Raw genomic sequence first — 17,026 nt, forward strand, 5'->3', positions numbered from 1 at the left:
TTTCCATCTCCCCCTGCCCTTCCAATCTGGCCTTCCAGGACTCTGCCAGGCCAGGGAGGGAAGGTGAGCAGCTCTGCTATCTGAAAGAATGTGGGGTTGGTCCCAGGGGCTGTTGGGGATATGCATCCGCTTGATTGGGACGTTTCTGAAGCAGGGCTGCATGCGGAGAGTTGCAGTGTTGGGGAGTGCAGCAGCCACTATGGGCTTCAGCCTCCGGCTCCACCAGTGGTCACTGGTCCAGCCACCAGAGCGGCTCACCTCCCTGAGTTTTATGTCTCTGTAAAATGGGGGGATGCCAACCCTATACCTGGGGCTCCTCTGGGAGAAGGGAGCTGATACGTGGAGTGCAGAGCCTGGGGTGAGGCTCACAGCGGCTCTCAACCCTTGCTGCTCTCACGAGGACACCCTGGGGAGGGTCAGTAGGCTCGGGGTGGGGAGAAGGAGGTGTGGGCCACCCTCAGGGTGCTCTGGGCTCCTCCTTGTGCTGGTCTGCCAGGTGGTGAGGAGCTGGCTCGCGGCTCTTCTGCGTCTGGCTGATGCTGTGCTGAGCCTGCAGGTGCTGGAGGCACACAGAGGCAGGAGCGGGGCTCCCTCCCTGGCCTGGTGTGCTCCCCATCCAGTGGTAGTCAGAGAGTGCAGGTGGTGGCCAGAGGCTGAAGCTGGCCAGCAGAGTGGTTGGAGGACACAGCTTGCGTTTTATTCCATTTTGGATTAAGAACTGGAAGACTTCTGCCCTCTCCCTCCCTCTCCCTCTCTCTCTCACACGTGCGCACACACACACACACCTGGACTTCCCTTCTGGGTCTCAGTCCCTCTGGCCTCTCAGGTCAGTAAGCAGACAGGCCACAGTCAGCAAGGTGTGAAGCCTGTTAGTGCGGCCCAAGCCTTACCTCCTTGGTCATTACCCGTGTCCCACCATCCCTATAGGCATGAGTTTCAGACTCCCAGCTATGGGCATCCATAACACCCTTGATGCTGTGGCCACTCCTGCCTCATCCTGGCCAGAGTGGGCCCTCCTTACTCAGTTAGGGTCAGAGTTTTCTTATCAGGCATTATGTGTAGGGCTGTGTCTGGAGGTCACTGAGGGCATGGTAGGGAGTATCCTGGCTGCAGATCAGCCCTCAGGTGATTTGTAGTTGTTCCCTCTGCCTGACTCCCCCTGAGTGTCCACCTCAACATCGCTCCATATCCCCCACCTGTTTTTCCTGCTTGACTTTTGGTCTGCTTTCCTAGAGTTCTGATTTTAGTAAACTTTCCACGACACATTAGCCCTGTGTCTGCTCATCACACTCCTGCTCATCCCTCAAAACCCAAATCTGGGTTTCAGATGCCAGCTTCCTTGGCCTTCGTAGGGATGGCTTCTCCCTCATCTCTCCCCACACTGAGCCCTGACCCTGTGCCTTGGTCCAGTTGCCCAACTGAGGCTCCCTGAAGTCCAGCTGAGATCTTGGGGCCTCTGTCTCTGCCCCTCTTTCTGTGCGGGGGAGCTGCGCATAGATGCCTGGGAGTTGCTTAAAACGCTCTCAGGTCCTGGTTTGGTGGATCTGGAGCAGGGCCCAGGAGTCTGAGTCTCAGGCTCCCCTGGAGGAGCCAGAGGCAGAGGCAAAAGCAGGAAAACCGTCCTGGGTGCTGCTCTGTGGGTGTACTGGCAGCAGGAGTGGGGCCAGGGGCTCAGAGTGTGCCAGCGAGGAAGGGGCTCTGCCCAGATGGGTGCCCAGCTGTTGTTTCCAGCCCTTCCCAGAGGGCACCTGGTCCCTTCAACGGCGAGAGGGCTGGCTCAGTTCGGCTCGTCCATCCCAGTGCAGTCCAGCCTCTCTTGGGTCACCTGCCTAGGTGGGTGAGGCTGGCTGGCCCACCTCCTTCGCATGTTTATTCTCTAGGCTCTGGGACCCTGTCCGGGAGGGCTCTACCAGACATGGGCTTCCCTCTGTCCACGTTGCTGGACTCCACTAGGAGGCGCCTGAGACCAAGCCCGGAGCTCACACCTGGTGGGAAGGGCTGGGAGAGGTCCGCAGGCAGGGTCTCCAGGGCCTGGAGTGGTTTGTGGCATCTGGAGGTGAAGGTGCTGCCCGAAAGAGCAGGGGTGGGGCTGGGCTGGGGCCCCAGCAGCCCCTGCCCCCGCCTCTCTGTTCTGCTGCCCAGAGAGAGCAGGTGCCCAGCTGAACATGTGGGGCAGGTGGCAGGGCTTGCAGAGATGGGAGAACAGCAGGGTGGGACACCAGCCAGAGGCCGTGTCTCCATCTTGACGGCCCGTCTGGAAGGGCCACTTGCCAGGCCATCTGCTGGTTGGTGGGGTGGCCTGTCTAGGCTGGTCAGGTGGAGAGTCGCTTCTGGGCAAGTGTGGTACCCCTTGGCCTGGCCTGGCTAGGTCTCCTCCAGGCCACTGTTGCTGTGTGAGGGACTGCAGCTCTTGGTGTCCCTTGGGCTCCTGGGACCATCAGCTGTGGTCAGGGACTCCCTTGGCTTCCTTCTCCCTCGGGATGGCTTCTTGGAGGCTGTAGGAGGTAGACCAAGTCAGCAGAGGTGTAGCAGTGCCTTAGATGGCTTGTGTGCCTCCCCCAAGGTGACAGTGACTCTCACTAGGGGTATTGAGTGCGGCCTCTGTGAAGCCAGCTGGTCCCCCTGTTCTGAACAGCCTTGGACTTCCAGACCTGGAAGTTCTGGTAGGAGGGGCTATGACCTTGAGCCTCCCTTGCTGTCCTGTGGAGGACATGCTGGATAACCCGGAGCACATGGGTGAGGCTCTCTGTGTCCTGAGATGCTGGCCAAGTCCCTCTATGGGTCACCCCTTGTGGTGGGGCTGAGGCCAGAGGAGGGACTGGGCATGGCTCTGATGCAGGACACACTCGAGAGACCTGGCCCTGTGCACCAGCCCTGTGACCTCGGGCAACTAGCCTGTCTTCTCTGAGCTTCAGCTTCCCTACCGTGAAAGCCGTGTGACCCAGAAGCAGTACCCACTCCCTGCCTTTCCCATGGACACAGGATGTGAGTGTTCTGTCCTGGTTGGGCTGTTGGTGCCCTGCCCTGCAGAGTGGGTGCCACACATGTGGAACGCATGGCACCTGGCAGCTGTCATGGGAGCTGTGGACTGTGCCCATGTGGACTGAGCCCCCTGCCCACCATCTCTCCCTTGGCCCGGCTGGGAGGGCAAGGGAGCTGGAGAGTGGGAGGTGACACCCTGGGACCTTGGCAGTTGGCACCTCAGCTGGGGCAGTTTTCACCCGTACACAGCAACAGAGCAGGAAGGCCTGGAAATAAGGCAGGTGTGCTGGCCTCGGCTCGAGCAAACACCGGCCCGGTCGACCTCCGGGCAACAATGGCACATTGTGGTGGCCGCAGCCCAGCCTGCCGCGTCGCAGGCACTGCTTGGACAAACCTCAGGCTGCATAGTATCAGCTCAGTTGCTCGGACGCTCTGCATGTGCTCAGATCAGGAAGTGGGAGGCCACCCTGGTACTCTGGACCCAGGGCTGAGGCCCCCCTGGCCTTCCCGGGAGGAGCGGCCCACAGGCCCCACCCTGGGCAAATAGTGGGCAGCCCCCGACTCTCCAGCGGGCGCCAACACCCGTGCCCAGCGGGATGTGTCTGTCACTGCTGCCTGTTCCAAGGTGGACAAGTGTGTCCAGGGACACCTGGATTCCTGGGGGCTGCCTGGGGGCCAGGATGCCCATTCTTCTGGTGGTGAGGCTCTCCCCAGCTCTCTGCTCAGGCCTTCCACCTGTGTCCCACTGAGACCCCACAGAGCTCTAGTGCCAGCCGCCTCGCAGGTGAGGAAACAGACTTGGATGCACAGTGAGGAGGCAGTGTTGTCAGGCTCACCGAGGTCGGCCCTGGGTCCCTCCTCTTAGGGGCCTGTGCCTAGAGGCCCGGGACTCGTTTCTGGCTCCTAGGGATGCCACCTCTGAGCTCCAGGAGGAGCAACAGGGGAGATGACCCAGATGCAGTACACCCCCTGCCCTTCCTCCTGCCCTGGCGTGGTACCTTGGCCCTCCAGGTCCGAGGCCCGCTTCCTCTTCTGCTGGAGACCCTGCAGGCACCGCCCAGCACTGGCCTTGGAGCTCAGGCCCTGGGTGGAAGGGGACACTCAGCAAGGGACACCCCACTCCAGCCTGGCAGTGCTGCTGCCGGGGCCCGCCCAGGCGTGTGACCAGGGACCCACCTCATTGCCTGAGGTGTCTGGCTCGTCCCGCTCGTCTGATTCTGGCCTCTGTGTGGTGGCCTTGCTGGGCTCTGAAGGACATAGGGTGCCAGTCAGCCAGGCTGGTGGCTCTGGGCGCCGCCTCAGCCTGTCTGACGAGGACAGGAAGAGAGCCCTGCAATGAGCACTGGAGGGGCCAGGCTACCTGCCCCAGGCACCTCCTGGCCAGAGACAGCTGGGGGTCTGCCTGCGCCAGGACCTGCCTGCGGCGCTGCCCTCCCAGCTCGGCCTCTGCTGGCTTGGGGTTTGGACACCCTTCCTGCTGACCGGCTGACGTGGCTGCCCTAGACGGGTGCTGCCCGTGAGGCCCATGCGCTGACACTGAGCCTTCCCGCATGGGGGCATCGTGTCCCCCCTGGACTTTCACGGCCCTGGGCGCTCACTGTACCTGGGGCTTCGTCGGTATCAGGCCTCTGTGGGTGGGGTGCTGGCTGTGTCCTTCCTGTGGCCTCACCTCCTGTCCTGCCAGGAGAGGGCAGGCTGGGGTGGGGCCCTGGGGGAGGGTGTGCAGGGTCCTGGGGAGGCAGGTAAATGGCTTCAGTGTTTGGGGGCTTCCCTGCCCGCACTCAGCCCTGGACACAGCCCGCGGGACACCTGGGCTGTGGCTGGAGGCCAGCCCTTCTTTTTTCAGAATTAGAGAGGCAGCCAGGCTGCTCCTGGGCACTGCCTTGGCATGTGGTGGAAAGAGGGCAGCCTAAGCAGTGTGGGTGCTTCAGCAGGGAACGTGGGGACAAGGACAGGGGCTGAGCCTTGGCCAGAGTTGGGCCCCTTACCATGGGAGTAGGGGACTCTTTGGGCTCTGGTGCTCTGGTCTCCTTGGTGCCATTGCTGAGTGCCTGGGGGCTGCAAATCAGGGGTCCAGACAGGGTGGGTGGCTCTGGACTGGGAGTGTGGGCAACTGCAGGGCTGAATGGCCCAGGTTGACCAGTAGACTTGGGGGCATCTCGGTCCCGACCCCGGTCCGAGAGGTCCAGGGGCTTGTCTGGGGCATAGTCCTGAGTGGCTGTGACCTCCTTGCTCTGAGGGCTGACTGGGCCTGTGGGCTCCACTTGCCACCCGCCAGGCAGGTCTGCTGGGGCCAGAGCTGCTCCGGGCACCTCACTCTCAGGGATCTCAGAGTCCAAGCCAACTGGCGGGGAAGGAGGTGTCTCCTCTGGTGTGGCCGGGCCCCGCAGCCTGGCGCTGGCCGCCCGCTGTGCCCGCAGCTGCTGAGCCAGGAGTAGGTGCAGTGCGCCCTCCAGCCTTGGGTCCTGCATGCCCACCAGAGTGCCAGGCAGGCCCAGCAGGCTCACAGGCTCTTCCCAGGCCTCTGCCTCCCTGGCTTTCAGGCCCTGGGGCTGGGGGCTGCTATGGGGGGTCCGCAGGGGCAGGGGCAAGTGGCGGTTCAGAAGGCAGAGGCGGTCAGCCTGAAGGGAGCGCTGCAGGGACTCGTAGGTCAAGGCAGAGGACTGGGAGGCCCGCTGGAAGCTGTGGGGGGAGAGGCCCAGTGACTACGACCGTCGGTCAGCAGTGACTGGCCGAGTGAGCCCCAACAGGGCCCCCTGTCAGAAAACGGAGGAGGCTTGGTGAGTAAACTGAGGCCCAGGGGTGAGGTAGGTTGCCCAGGGCAACAGGCACTGACCAGGCCCCAGCCCTGTCTCTGGAGGCTGAGCCATGGAGAGGGTGTGGACCTGGCCAGAGGCGGCTGGGGCCTGCACACTGAGGCTCCCCTCTGTCCTGGCAGGAGTCTACCAGCACCCTTGCCTGGAGGGCCCTGGCGCTCCTCTCCGCCCTCCAGGACGCTGCTCACTCTTTGATAGTGCGAGCCCTTCTGCAGTGCTGCCCACCTCCAGCTCCTGTGCCCCCTGGAGAGGTACCTCATGGCAGCTTTGCTCCAGGATGGATGCCCAGAGGAGCCGGAGAAGGACAGGGCTCTTGGAGGGATAATGAGGGCACTTCCTGGGCTGCTGCTCACTGCATAGGGTAGGTCCAGAATTTGGGAAAGGGAGCCATTCCTGGTGCTGGGGATGCCTCACCTGTCAGGAGGGAGGCTATGCCTGTACGTTGGACTGGGTGGGTTGCTCCCGGCGGACAGCAGTGGGGATGTTCCGTTGGCAGCGCCGCGCTCGGCTGGGCAGGTCTGGGACCCAGGGCGCACCACAGCAACCGTTGCGTGCAGCTGGTTGGCGATGCGCTGGGGGCTCTGCATAGGGAGGAGGCGTCCATCGGGCCACATCACTGGGGCCCTGGCCTTGCCCTGTGTGAGTTTGGATCCTGCCCCACCTCGCCTCCTCCCACACCCAGTGAAGCCCAGGGCCCTGCTGGCACTAGGGACGGGCATGCTCGGTGTGAGGCTGACACCCGGTTCCTGGTGCAGAGCAGACCTGTGGCTACCAGCCTCCTGCTGGGGCTGACCCACTTACCATGTCTGGGGCCCGCAGCTCGGACAGGTTGGCCCCGGGGGAGATTCTGGCTACTGGAGATGTCCTGTAGCCCACCAACTTTTCTGTGGGAGGAGAAGCAGTGGCTCAGAGCTCGGGAGATGCCCAGGGGATGGTGGCTCAGCCCTGGGCTGAGGGCTGCCCCGCCCATGGTGCCCACCTCCCAGCTCTCCCCAGCCCCACAGCACCTTCTCCCCGTGGACCCAGCTGGTCCTCAGCCTCCTCATGGCCTCCAGGAGGCTTCTCAGTGACAACCTTCCAGCCACTCGGGGAGGGGAACAGCAGGGGTGACGGGGGGTCCGAGGTGTCCTCCTTGGCAAGGGGCATGGGCCTGTCTCTGGAGCAGAGGCAGAGACAGAGTGGTGAGGTGGGCAGAGCCCAGAGAGGGCAAGAAGCACCAGGGCTCCCTGCTGGTGCCAGTCACTTCAGGGGACACCCAGGTGACCCTGGAAGTGCAGCCCTCCCCTCAGGGTCTGATGTGTGGGGAGCTGGGGCCTGGGCCTGGCACCCTCTCCCACTCACTGCAGGCCCCGAAGCCGCTTCACCTCCTCCTTCAGCATCTTGTTCTCCTCCTTCAGCCCGCTCACCTCCTTGGCTGCAAGAGGCAGTGATTAGCAAGCAGCTGGGGGGCAGTCAAGGGCAGCCCCCTTCTGTGTCTTGCTTCCAGTCAGTCCCCCACTTGGCCCCGGACCCGCCAAACAGCAGGTGCACAGAAGCGTGCCGCATGGGCAGATGGTGTGATGGTACTGAGGGAGCCGTGCCAGGCTTGGGGTTTGGAAAAGGGACAAGATGGCCCTCCGCCTGTGTCTGGGGCTCCCTCCAAGAGAAGGGGGCTGCCCGTCAGTAGGACCAGTGGAACCTTCTGGGTCACCAGGAGAAGGCTGAGGCCCTGGGAGGCCCCTCAGCTCAGAGTGGGGTGCTCGCCTCTGTTCACCTGCCGGCTGGCTGCCTTTCCCCTTTCCCCACCACCCGTGTCCGTGGCCTGGCAGAGGGGCCTTGGGCCCTGCGGGGCAGCAGGCTCACTGAGGACACAGATGCGCTGCAAGCTCTGTAGGTGCGAGCTCTCGAATTCCAGCTGCTTCTTCCTAGCCAGCTCCTGGGTGACCACGCAGCGGTCGCACAGGCCAGCCCGCAGCCTGTGGGTGGGGACAAGAGGCCGCACTGAGAGGGGACTAGGCCTCTTGCTGCCCACCTCCTGGACCAGCCCCTGCCTCGTCAGCTCCCGGGCCCGTTTCCACCCGTGGGCTATGCCCCATGTCCAGTTGAGTCTAGGAAGGAATCTTGCCGTTCACGTAAGGCTCCGAGAAGCCCTGTGGTGGGGCACCTGGCCTGTGGGCGGTCAGGCCCCCACCCAGTGCCCCGCGGGCCCCACCCACCTGTTCTCTAGCACCCGCAGGTTCTCCTTCAGCGCCTTCTGCTGCTCCCTGAGCTGGTGGTTCTTGGTGAAAAGCTCCTCCACCCGCTGTGCATCCCTGCAGAATAGCGGCGGGTGGGCTGCTGCTCTGCTCAGGCCTGGTGTGGCCCTAGAGAGGGTCCTGCTCCCGGCCTCTCTGCAGGGGCCTGCCCTTCAAGTGGGCCCTGCAAGGCGAGGTCTAGCCCTGCTGTCATGTCCCCTGCCAACCTCTGGCTGGTCCACCTGCTACCTGCTCAGCTATGGCCCATGTAGACCAAAGCCCAGTTAGAGACGGCCATGGAGAGCCAGGCCTGTGTGCCAGCCTGTGTGCCACCTGCGAGAAAAGGCTGTGGCCTTGCGATGAGTGCTATCTAAGATCCCCGGGGCCCTGGGGAGAGGGCCTTGCCCAGCTGCCTCAGGGTCCGTCCCTGGTCCAGTCCTGGCTCCACCACCTACGTGCCCTGTGACCTTGGTCAAGTGGCTTCCCCACCCCCATGCTGAGCCTGTTTCCCTTCTGCACTGAGGAGGGTGGCAGTGCTGGCGCCCTGGGCTCGGGTCCTGCAGCAGGTGGCCGCCTTGCCCCCTGCCCAGCGGGCTGACTCACCGGCAGCGCTCCGCATTCAGCTCCAGAAGCTTGCTCTGCAGTCCTGGCCGGGCGGGCAGAGATGGGAGCAGGTCAGGCGCAGCCCTGCTGCCCCCTTGCAGAGGAGGGGTCTAGGCCGAGTGTGGAGTTGGCGCTTCCTGTCCTGATTGTCAGGCGGGCCCTCTCCTGAACCCTGCCCCCCTGCCTGGAGCAGCTCTTGGAGCAGTGCCCTGTCTGCACCCACTGCTGGGACACGGGGGCTGCCTGAGGCCTGTTCTGGGCCCAGCTTCTCCTCTGCCCCTGGGCACTGTGGCTCTGGTGTCCATCTGGAGATTAGAGGGACCCCAGTGCTGGAAGTGGCTGGCTACCTGGCAGAGGCAGAGAGGCCAAGAGGGGCTATTTTGGGGGGGGGGGCTGTTAATGTGAAATTAGCAGGCTTTTGGGGAAGACCAAACCTCCTCACTACATCTCTGTGATCCGGTGTGGGTCCAGCCAGCCTGGGGCTGGGGATGGCCTGGGGGTCTTGCCTAGGCAGCCCCACTTCTCTCAGGTGCTCAGAAAGCAACCAGCCCCTTTGGCCTATGCTGGCTGTGAGCGCTTTATGAGAGGGAGTCTCAGGGAGTGGCTGACCTGGAACTGTGGTGGGGTGGGCAGAGGGGCTGCAGCCTGACCGGCGGAGGGATTGGATGGAAGCATGGGGTATGGGGCATGCCCTGGAGTGAAAGAGCTTCAGCTCAGTGTCCTGAGCAGGTCCTGGAGCCACATGCTCTGTCCCTGGAAGTGGAGGACCCTCTGGGAGAACATGGCATGGACACACACAAGACTGGGCGCAGCAGGAGGCGTGAGGTGTTGGTTGTGACCCCTGATTATGTGCCTCTCCTGGGGCCACATTCTGAGGACACCCTGTGTGACTCTGGCCCAGGTTGCTTTGCAGCTAAGACTCCACTTCTTGGGCCAGAGAGACGGGATCCCCAGATTTGTTCACAATTGGAGGTGGTGCCTGGGAACTCCCTGGACTACACTGCCCCCCAGGACCATTTGCCCAGATGAGGGCAGTGGGGCCCATCCGTGCCCAAACACTTACCCAGGACCTCCTTCTCATGAACGTCCTTCAGCCTGTTCAGCGACTCTGTGAAGCTCTCCATGGCTCCCAAGCCCTGGTCACTGTGTGCCGGGCATGTGGGGGTGACCGTGGCTGTTAGCGCCCTCTGTCTCCAGTCTGCAGAGGAGGGGGTGGGGAGAGGGGCTGCTGGAGGAAGGGCCTGTGTGTTGCACAGCCAGTGTCTTTACACCTGCAGCACCTACGGGGTGCCAGGGGACCCTGACCCCACGTCAGGTGAAGAGTGTGCAGCTGGAGGCCAGAGGGCTCCCACCCTAGGGGCACCAGTCCCCCTGAGCGGCCCTGTACTCCCAACAGTGTCCAGTCACCAGGCCTGGCATGGTCTCTATTCGTAAGCCCTGCCTAGAGCAGAGAGGCCACACTAACCAGCTGGGCCAGCCCACCCTGTCCTGCTGTCCACCAGGCCCCTAACGCTTTTTCTCACCCCCAATGCCACAGCCTGACAGGGCAGGCAGCCTACATGCAGATGCACACACGACAAGTGACAGACATCCGTAGACACACACGACACACACGGATATGCTGTGTACATGTACAGATGGATGTGCACACGCACAGTCATATAGATACACATGTGCATGCACACACATGTCAACATGCAGACACACATGACTGTACGTGTAATATGGGCTCACAGTGCCCATGCACACAGACACAGCAGCCCTCATGCTGAGAGCCCTCTGCAGAGGGGCCTCTGACCACTGGCTCCCTCCCTGCTGTCTGCCTCCCTCCTTCACAGGTCCCAGGAGAGCTTAGTCTGGCCGTGGGCCCTCTGGTCCTACAGCTTGAGGCCAGGTCAAGGGATGTGGGGTTCTCACTGGCTGGGCCCACAGTCCTGGGGTCTCAGCACACTTATCCTCAGGCCCTTCTGGACTTTCCAAGTCCCCAGAGGCCTGAATAGCTCACTGGTGGCAGGAGGAGTGAGCTTAGGGGCTTGGCCACCACCCCTGCCCAGAGATTTCTCCCAGGCTTGGGAGGCTGGGTCACAGGTTGGGGGGCTGGGCCAGGCCTGGCCTGCAGTGTGTCCTTGGGAGCTTAGTATGCTGGGTGATTGCTGCACACAGAGCCCTTCTGGGGACTGCTGGGGGCCTGTCCTGAGGTTGCCACCGCTGAGCGGCTGCAGAGACCTCTGTGCAGGGCGGGTCTGGTCACAGTCCTTGGTGGGGCCCTGTGCTGTGTGGGTTGGGGGTGTCTCAGGTCCCAGCACTTCTTCTGAGTGGTGCCTTGGCCCCTGGTTTGACACAACCCCCTGTAGCTGGGGCGGAGCCAGGCGGCCACCATGGGGCTGGGGCTGCTTGCGGCCAATTGTTTGGAGAAGGGGACCAGGCCTTGAGCACTGGCTCCCTCTCCAAGCCTCACCAGGAGCAACATAGGGCCTGTCCTAGACACTGAGCCGAGCCCTGCCTCCAAACCGGGGAGGCGTCGCCTCCTGGTCTTTGGTCCCCTCCTGGAACTGGGGTCTCCTGGCTTGTCAGCCCTGGAGTCTCCCTGGTCTGTCTGCAGTAACCGTGGGCTTTGCCTTCTGTATAGACCCAGAGTCTCACCACCTTGCCATCTCTGCCATGGCCGCTCATGCCCAGGCCTCCCCTGGTGCAGAGGCCTTTGGCCTCCCTGGCTCCCTGCTGCCCATCTGCAGGACACAAGGTCCCTTCGCCATGGGGCTACAGGGCATTCATGTCTGCAAATCTCCATTCTTTGCTCAACCTGCAGGTGGGCCTGTGATACCTGCTGTGCCAAGGCCTCGCCGTGGCAAGTGAGCCACAGAGGACAGAGGACAGTCTTGCCTGCACCTCAAAGACTTCCTGAAGACACCTTCACACTTGTTCAAAGCAGCAAGGAGCGCGAGAGCCTGGGGTGGCTCTGTGTCTGGAGGGTGAGTCCTCTGGGAATGGGGAATGGGAACCAGAGCTCGCCTGATAAGGGATGTCCTTGTAGGTTGAAGTGACACACAGGACGCTGGGGTCCAGAGGCCAAGCAGAGACCGGGGCTCAGGTCACATGGTCACCCAGCAGCATTCCCAGAGTGCCATACATGCTGTTACCCTCCCACAACCATCTCTCTCCAGTGGGGAAACTGAGGCTCAAAGAGGTCACCTTCCTGCCATGTTCATACGGGGCAGTGGGAGCTAGCCTTGAACTTGCTTGGGGCTGCATGTCCCACTCATTCACACGGCATCAGCCTGGGACATTTCCCAGGGAGCTGTGAGCCTCGCTGTGCAGACCTAACCTCGATGAGGGTCCTGGGAGGTGAGAGGGGGCTGAGGTCTCTGGCTTAGGCTGCTGGGAGGCCAGGCTCAGCAGGCAGGAGGGCAGAGCTGCAGCACCTGAAATTCCACCCCGACTCGCCCGGCTCACCCAGCCCTGCTCTTTGCTGGCCTCCAGTGCCTGCCTGTGGGCTGGGCTGACGCCCACAAGGGAGCCACCCCAGGGAGCCTGTGGTGCCCATGGGTCCACGTGAGACGGGAACTGTCCCCAATGAAATCATGGTGCACAGAGGCGGGCATGGCAGGCCTGGGCCTCTCCTCCAGGGCTCTCTTCTGTGCTCTGAAGGCCAGCAGGCTCTGCCCGGCTGTTCTTAGAGACCCGGAGGGTGGCAGATGCTCTCCTGCACACTGGGTGGGGCAGTGGGCACAGGGGCCTGCAGGCAGGACAGAGCAGTGTCCTGCTGGGAGCCTCTTCTTCCTGGGGACCTGTGGCTATACTGGGCTTGGGCAAGAGCCTCTGGGTGATAGTGCCATGGGAATGGTTGCCTTCCCTGGTGGTGGGTGGCAGAGCCAGCCTCCTGGGCTTTTGTCACCTTCAGTGTGGCCTGGTCCCCAGCATTCACTCTCCTGAAGTGTTGGGGGTGGGCGGGGTGGGCAGGGTGGGCCCCCACCTGGGGTGAAGTCTGTCAGCTTTGGTGCTTTGGGGCAGTAGTGGGCGGCATGAGTGGCATGAACTGAGGCTGTGAACACACGGGCCACACCTAGCAGCCTGTGCCAGGGTCAGCCAGGAGGCCCCCCAGGAGGCCTGGCCTGTGTTCTGGGCTTGCTGAGGGTGGCCGGGAGTGCAGGGAACTCTGAAGCGGGGTGGGGTCTGCCCAGGTGCCAAGGACTGGGGCGGGAGCTTCAGGAGGTGAGCGCCTGCAGGCCCAGGGTTGGTCGCTGCCTCTGAACCTGGGGGGCTGTGCACTGGGGAGGGTGAGGGGAAGCTTTGGGGGGCTGTGCAGGGCAGGATGGATGGGGTGGGTGGAGTTCTGGGTTCTGTGCCTGAGGGCCCCCAGGCAGGCCCAGAATCCTCTGTCCCTCTCACTCCGATCCCCAGCTGGAAGGTGTTGCAGGACCTGGGCCTCCCTGGAGGAGCAGATGAGGTCAGGGATGATGGGCAGCTCTGACCTACCTGCTGAGGGAGGCTGGGCCAGGGGGGGCAGGTGCAAAGGGGGTCCTGCCGCCAGCTCCTCAGACCCTGCCAGGCCTTGCTCTCGGCCCCCCTGGGGGGTTTCACTAGTCAAAGCTGACAACAGGCGAGGCTGGACCTCAGCTGGTGGGGGACTGCGCCTGTCCCTGGTGCTGTGAGGGGATCTGGTGCCATCTCCTTAAAGCCCTAGCAGTGAGCTCGTCCTACCAGCACTGAGCAGAGCTCGTCAGACAACGGAACCGCTCCCCATATGGGGCCCAGGACGGCCCTCCACCGTGAGCCTCAATGCTGGGGAACCACCGTCCTACGTCCCCGTCAGGGAGGGCACACACTGCAGGCCTGCCTGTCTCCCAGGACCCCACTGTGGCTCAGGGACCACCTGTCCCTCAGGTCCCCCACCTGACCCTGAGGGTCCCTGGAGTGGCTGATCAGAGGAGGTTGGGCCAAAGTCTCAGTGCCCCAGAGGAGAGGGCAACCACCCCCAGCCTGGCATCTGTCTGGACAGAGAGCTGAAGGCAGGGGGGTTTGTTGTGTCTCCCACGTGGCCTTGCACTGTGCCTCTCTGAGCCTCTGTCTCCTTATCTGGATTGAGGATTGGCCCCACTCACATCAGGCTGTGGGGCTCTCACCAGCATCCTGTGCTCAGGTAGTGCAGAGCCCGGGCAGGGTGTGCAGAGTGCCTGGCAGAGGGACCCGTTCCGACGGTGCCTCCCTCACAGAAAGACCCCGGGGCTGCTGGTGCAGCCTACAAAAGCCTCTCCTCAAGTGACCAGTTCAAGTCCCATGCCCCAAAAGACCCTCAGGAAGGCCAACCCTTCCCAAGCCCAGGCAGGGCCTGGGTTCCACAATGACTCCACATAGCTGCTCACTGGGGACAAGGCCACATCTCTTGGTGGCCACTCCCAGGGGAGGTGTCATCTATCCCTCACACCAATAAGGTCGCCATATTCCCAACAGAACAGGCACCCTCTGGGCCGATGGCAAAGCCCACGGAGGTGCCTACTGGTGTCCTGCCCCTGGCTAGTGTCCAGCCTGAGTCCTGCCTTCAAGGCAGATGGGTCCTAGGATCCTCAGGCTGCCAAAGGGAGCATGGGGGCCTGTCCCTCAAGGGATCTGACCCAGAAGAGCTGCCGGGCACCGTGGCCACCCACGTCTGCCTAGGCTGGTGCCTTCCCTGGCCTTCGTCCATCTAGCAGTCCCCTGGGAGGAGAGCTGGGACCCTGACTCTGCTCCCTTCTGAGGAGGGGCCATCTGACTGTCCACTGTCTACAAAAATAGTGATGATGGCCAGCGGCATGGCTGCCACCGCCTGCCTCTCGCACACACCGGGGTTGTCTTCTGGCTCTGGGGAGTTTCCTGAGGAGGCTGAGCTCCGAGCTGTGGCCTGGCCGTCACCTGCATCTCGACATGTCTGTCCACGTGACTCCCCCGCCCCCACTCGCCTCCTGTCTGCTGCCACCCCGGGCCAGGCACACCATCGGAGCACAGTAAATGTCTGCAGCACGAGAGCTTATGGAGCACCTACTGTGTGCTCAAGCCCAGCACACGCATGTGGTCAGAGCCCGCGTGGCTGAGGAGGTGCTGACTGTGCCGCTGCACAGATTCGAACACTGAGGCGCAGAGAGCTGAGTGGCAGTGGCAGGATTTGAACCTGGGCCTGGCTGGCCCCGCATTTCCTCCAGCCTCTGTGGGTGGGGGCTGTGCAGTGCAGGGCAGAGCCCGCCATGGTGACCTTGGCCAAGTCATTTGCCTGGGCTGCTGGGGGCTGGGGGGGATGTGCCACCTTGGGCTGTCAAAGCTCCTGGCCGATCAAGTGACGGGGGCTTCCAGCCAGAGCGAGGAGCTGCCTGATCCGACACATGCTGGGAGTGACAGGAGCTGCACAGTCCCCTGGGCAGTGGCCACGGGAGCCCCTATCATCATGGATGAAGAAGCTGAGGCTAAGAGATGTCACCTGTCTACTGTCACCAGCAAACCAAGCACATCTAGGACACAAGTAGGGCCTCCTAGTCACTCGGGGTCTGCTTCAGGGTGGGCCATATCCAGAGGGCCCCTGTCACCTGCTTCTGACACCCTGTCGACCCACACAGACCCCCAATAGGGAGGTGCACACCCGGGACTCCCCGGCCCCTCGCACAGACAGGCCCACCTGGGCACAGGCGCTGTGCACAGCCCCAGGCATCCCGCCTGCTGTGCACACACGCCCCGCGCAGGCTGCATGTGAGTGTGCACCTGTGCACACGCTGCCTCCTGTGCCTGGGTGCCCACGTGCCTCCGCACACCTGCAGAGGAGCCGCTGCCACAGCTCAGGTAACAGTGGCCCTGCAACCTGACTCCTCGGAGATGGGCTGGCCTGGCCTCCCAGGCCTGGGGCAGGGGCCTAGTGCACTGCCTCCCCAGACAGTGGACCCAGCGGCCAGGCTCCCCACCTAGCTCCCCACTGTCCCGTGGGCAGCGGCGTCTGGGCACTCCCCTCACTCATCCTGCCTGACAAGGAGTGTGTGGCCGCCAGGCCATTCCTGTGCCCTTGAGCCCCTCAGTGGACCACCGAAACTTCCTGGGGCCAGGCCTTGCCTCTGCACCACCCCGCTGCCCAGGAAGCCCACAGTGCCCTCCTCACATGGTCCCTGGGACCAGGCACCCAGGACTAGTGGCTGAGTCCCCCATGCACAGTGGAGAGGGCGGCCCGCCCGCCCACCCCCTGCCTTTGGCGCGGAGTCTGCCCGCCCGTGGCGGGCACCCCGTGGTCCCCACCCAGCCCACTCCTCAAGCTGCCCTGCCTGGTGAAACCGGGTACTCACGGCCCCTTGCCCTGCCCGACCTCCGGGGGCCTCTGTGCCGGCCTGAGTGCTCCCACCCAGGAAGACAGCAGTGAGCACTGAGTGAACTTACACAGGCAACAAGAAGGAATTTTGGCCAAACCCGCTTGACAGGTTCCCCATTCCCCCAGCCGGGAGCAGAAAGGAGGCCGGGAAGGCCTGAAGCTGCCCAGCGGGTTCTGCCATCTCAGGGAAGTGGCAGAACCGGCCGGGCCGGCAGTACATAGAGATGGGATTGTTCCTCACAATCACCGGCAGGAGCAGCCAGTGGCCCTGGACAGAAGGGTGGCCCTGAGGGCAGCGCAGAGCATGGGGGCACGTGGGGCAGGAGGGAGAGATCCTGCTCCGGAGGGAGGGGTCCAGAGCGGCCCCTCGTGCTGTTCACAGCCCAGCTGACCTGGGGCTGACCTTGGCAGGAGAACGGCCCTGTCTGGCCTCATCTCCTTGTCTTTCCAGGACCTGACCCTGCCAGAGTTCAATGGACAGAAGTCCAGAGACTGGTCCTGGAAGTGACCCTGTGCTCTTCCTGGGAGAGCTGGCTTCTGCTGGGGCCTTTGGTCTGTCCTGTTTGTCCAGGGCCTGTGTGTGGCCCAGATGGGTGGCATCTCCAGGCCCCAGGGCAGGCTGGGCATCTCTTCCCATGGGACCACAGAGGGAGTCAGAGAGCGCCCCAAAGCACCCGGTTTGGGTGGCCTCTGCAGAGATCTCAGCTCAGGGGGGGATGTCCAGACCCATTCAGCAGGCAAAGTCGGAGGACAGAGGACAGGAGGGCTTCCTGCTCTCCACTGGGTGCTGATGGCTGGCCTTGGCTTGGGCTGAGGACTGGATATCGCTGGTCCCACGATGGCCCCTTGGCGGGTGCAGGCATGGTCAGCTCATGCAGCTTGTGGGTGCCTGTCTGCTCCTCTTGGGCAGGCCCTGTGCGAGGGGTATGAGCTGTCACCAATGTGTTGGCACGTGTCCTGTGGGGCAGTGGCGTGGCCAGCATGGCACAGTCTGAGGTGGGGCTGTGGCATGTGTGTGCATGTGTTCACGCCATGCTGTGCACACGTGTGTGCTGTGCTCTCTGCTTGCTGTTGTCTCAAGAGTCTCTCCAGCC

General features: G+C 63.2%; 1 protein-coding gene across 1 annotated transcript; it reads right to left on the minus strand.

Moving 5' to 3' along the window:
• Window positions 1–735: 735 nt before the first annotated feature.
• Rbbp8nl (RBBP8 N-terminal like) lies at window positions 736–15,990 on the minus strand. Its single transcript, XM_046433616.1, has 14 exons — window positions 15,910–15,990; window positions 9,678–9,812; window positions 8,615–8,657; window positions 7,994–8,089; window positions 7,641–7,753; window positions 7,140–7,212; window positions 6,806–6,954; window positions 6,600–6,682; window positions 6,213–6,379; window positions 4,971–5,664; window positions 4,586–4,712; window positions 4,159–4,229; window positions 3,981–4,065; window positions 736–2,495 (listed from the first exon to the last, which is right to left on the minus strand). The coding sequence occupies exons 2-14, from the start codon at window positions 9,736–9,738 to the stop codon at window positions 2,365–2,367; spliced, it is 1,893 nt and encodes a 630-aa protein (XP_046289572.1). The 5' UTR covers window positions 9,739–9,812; window positions 15,910–15,990; the 3' UTR covers window positions 736–2,364.
• Between the last annotated feature and the right edge of the window lie 1,036 nt (window positions 15,991–17,026).

This window comes from Marmota monax, unplaced genomic scaffold, assembly GCF_021218885.2.
Source record: "Marmota monax isolate L192 unplaced genomic scaffold, Marmota_monax_Labrador192_F-V1.1 WCK01_AAM20220418_F8-fsc00014, whole genome shotgun sequence".
In the NCBI taxonomy this organism is placed as follows: domain Eukaryota; kingdom Metazoa; phylum Chordata; class Mammalia; order Rodentia; family Sciuridae; genus Marmota; species Marmota monax.

Bases quoted from the DNA above. Each gene is read 5' to 3' on its own strand.
- Rbbp8nl (XM_046433616.1), bottom strand. From the start codon at position 9,738: ATGGAGAGCTTCACAGAGTCGCTGAACAGGCTGAAGGACGTTCATGAG. The intron at 7,754-7,993 runs GTGGGTGGGGCC...CCCCACCCACAG, and splicing joins CTGCGGGTGCTAGAGAACAG to GCTGCGGGCTGGCCTGTGCG. The intron at 2,496-3,980 runs GTACCACGCCAG...TACCTCCTACAG, and splicing joins CTCGGACCTGGAGGGCCAAG to CCTCCAAGAAGCCATCCCGA.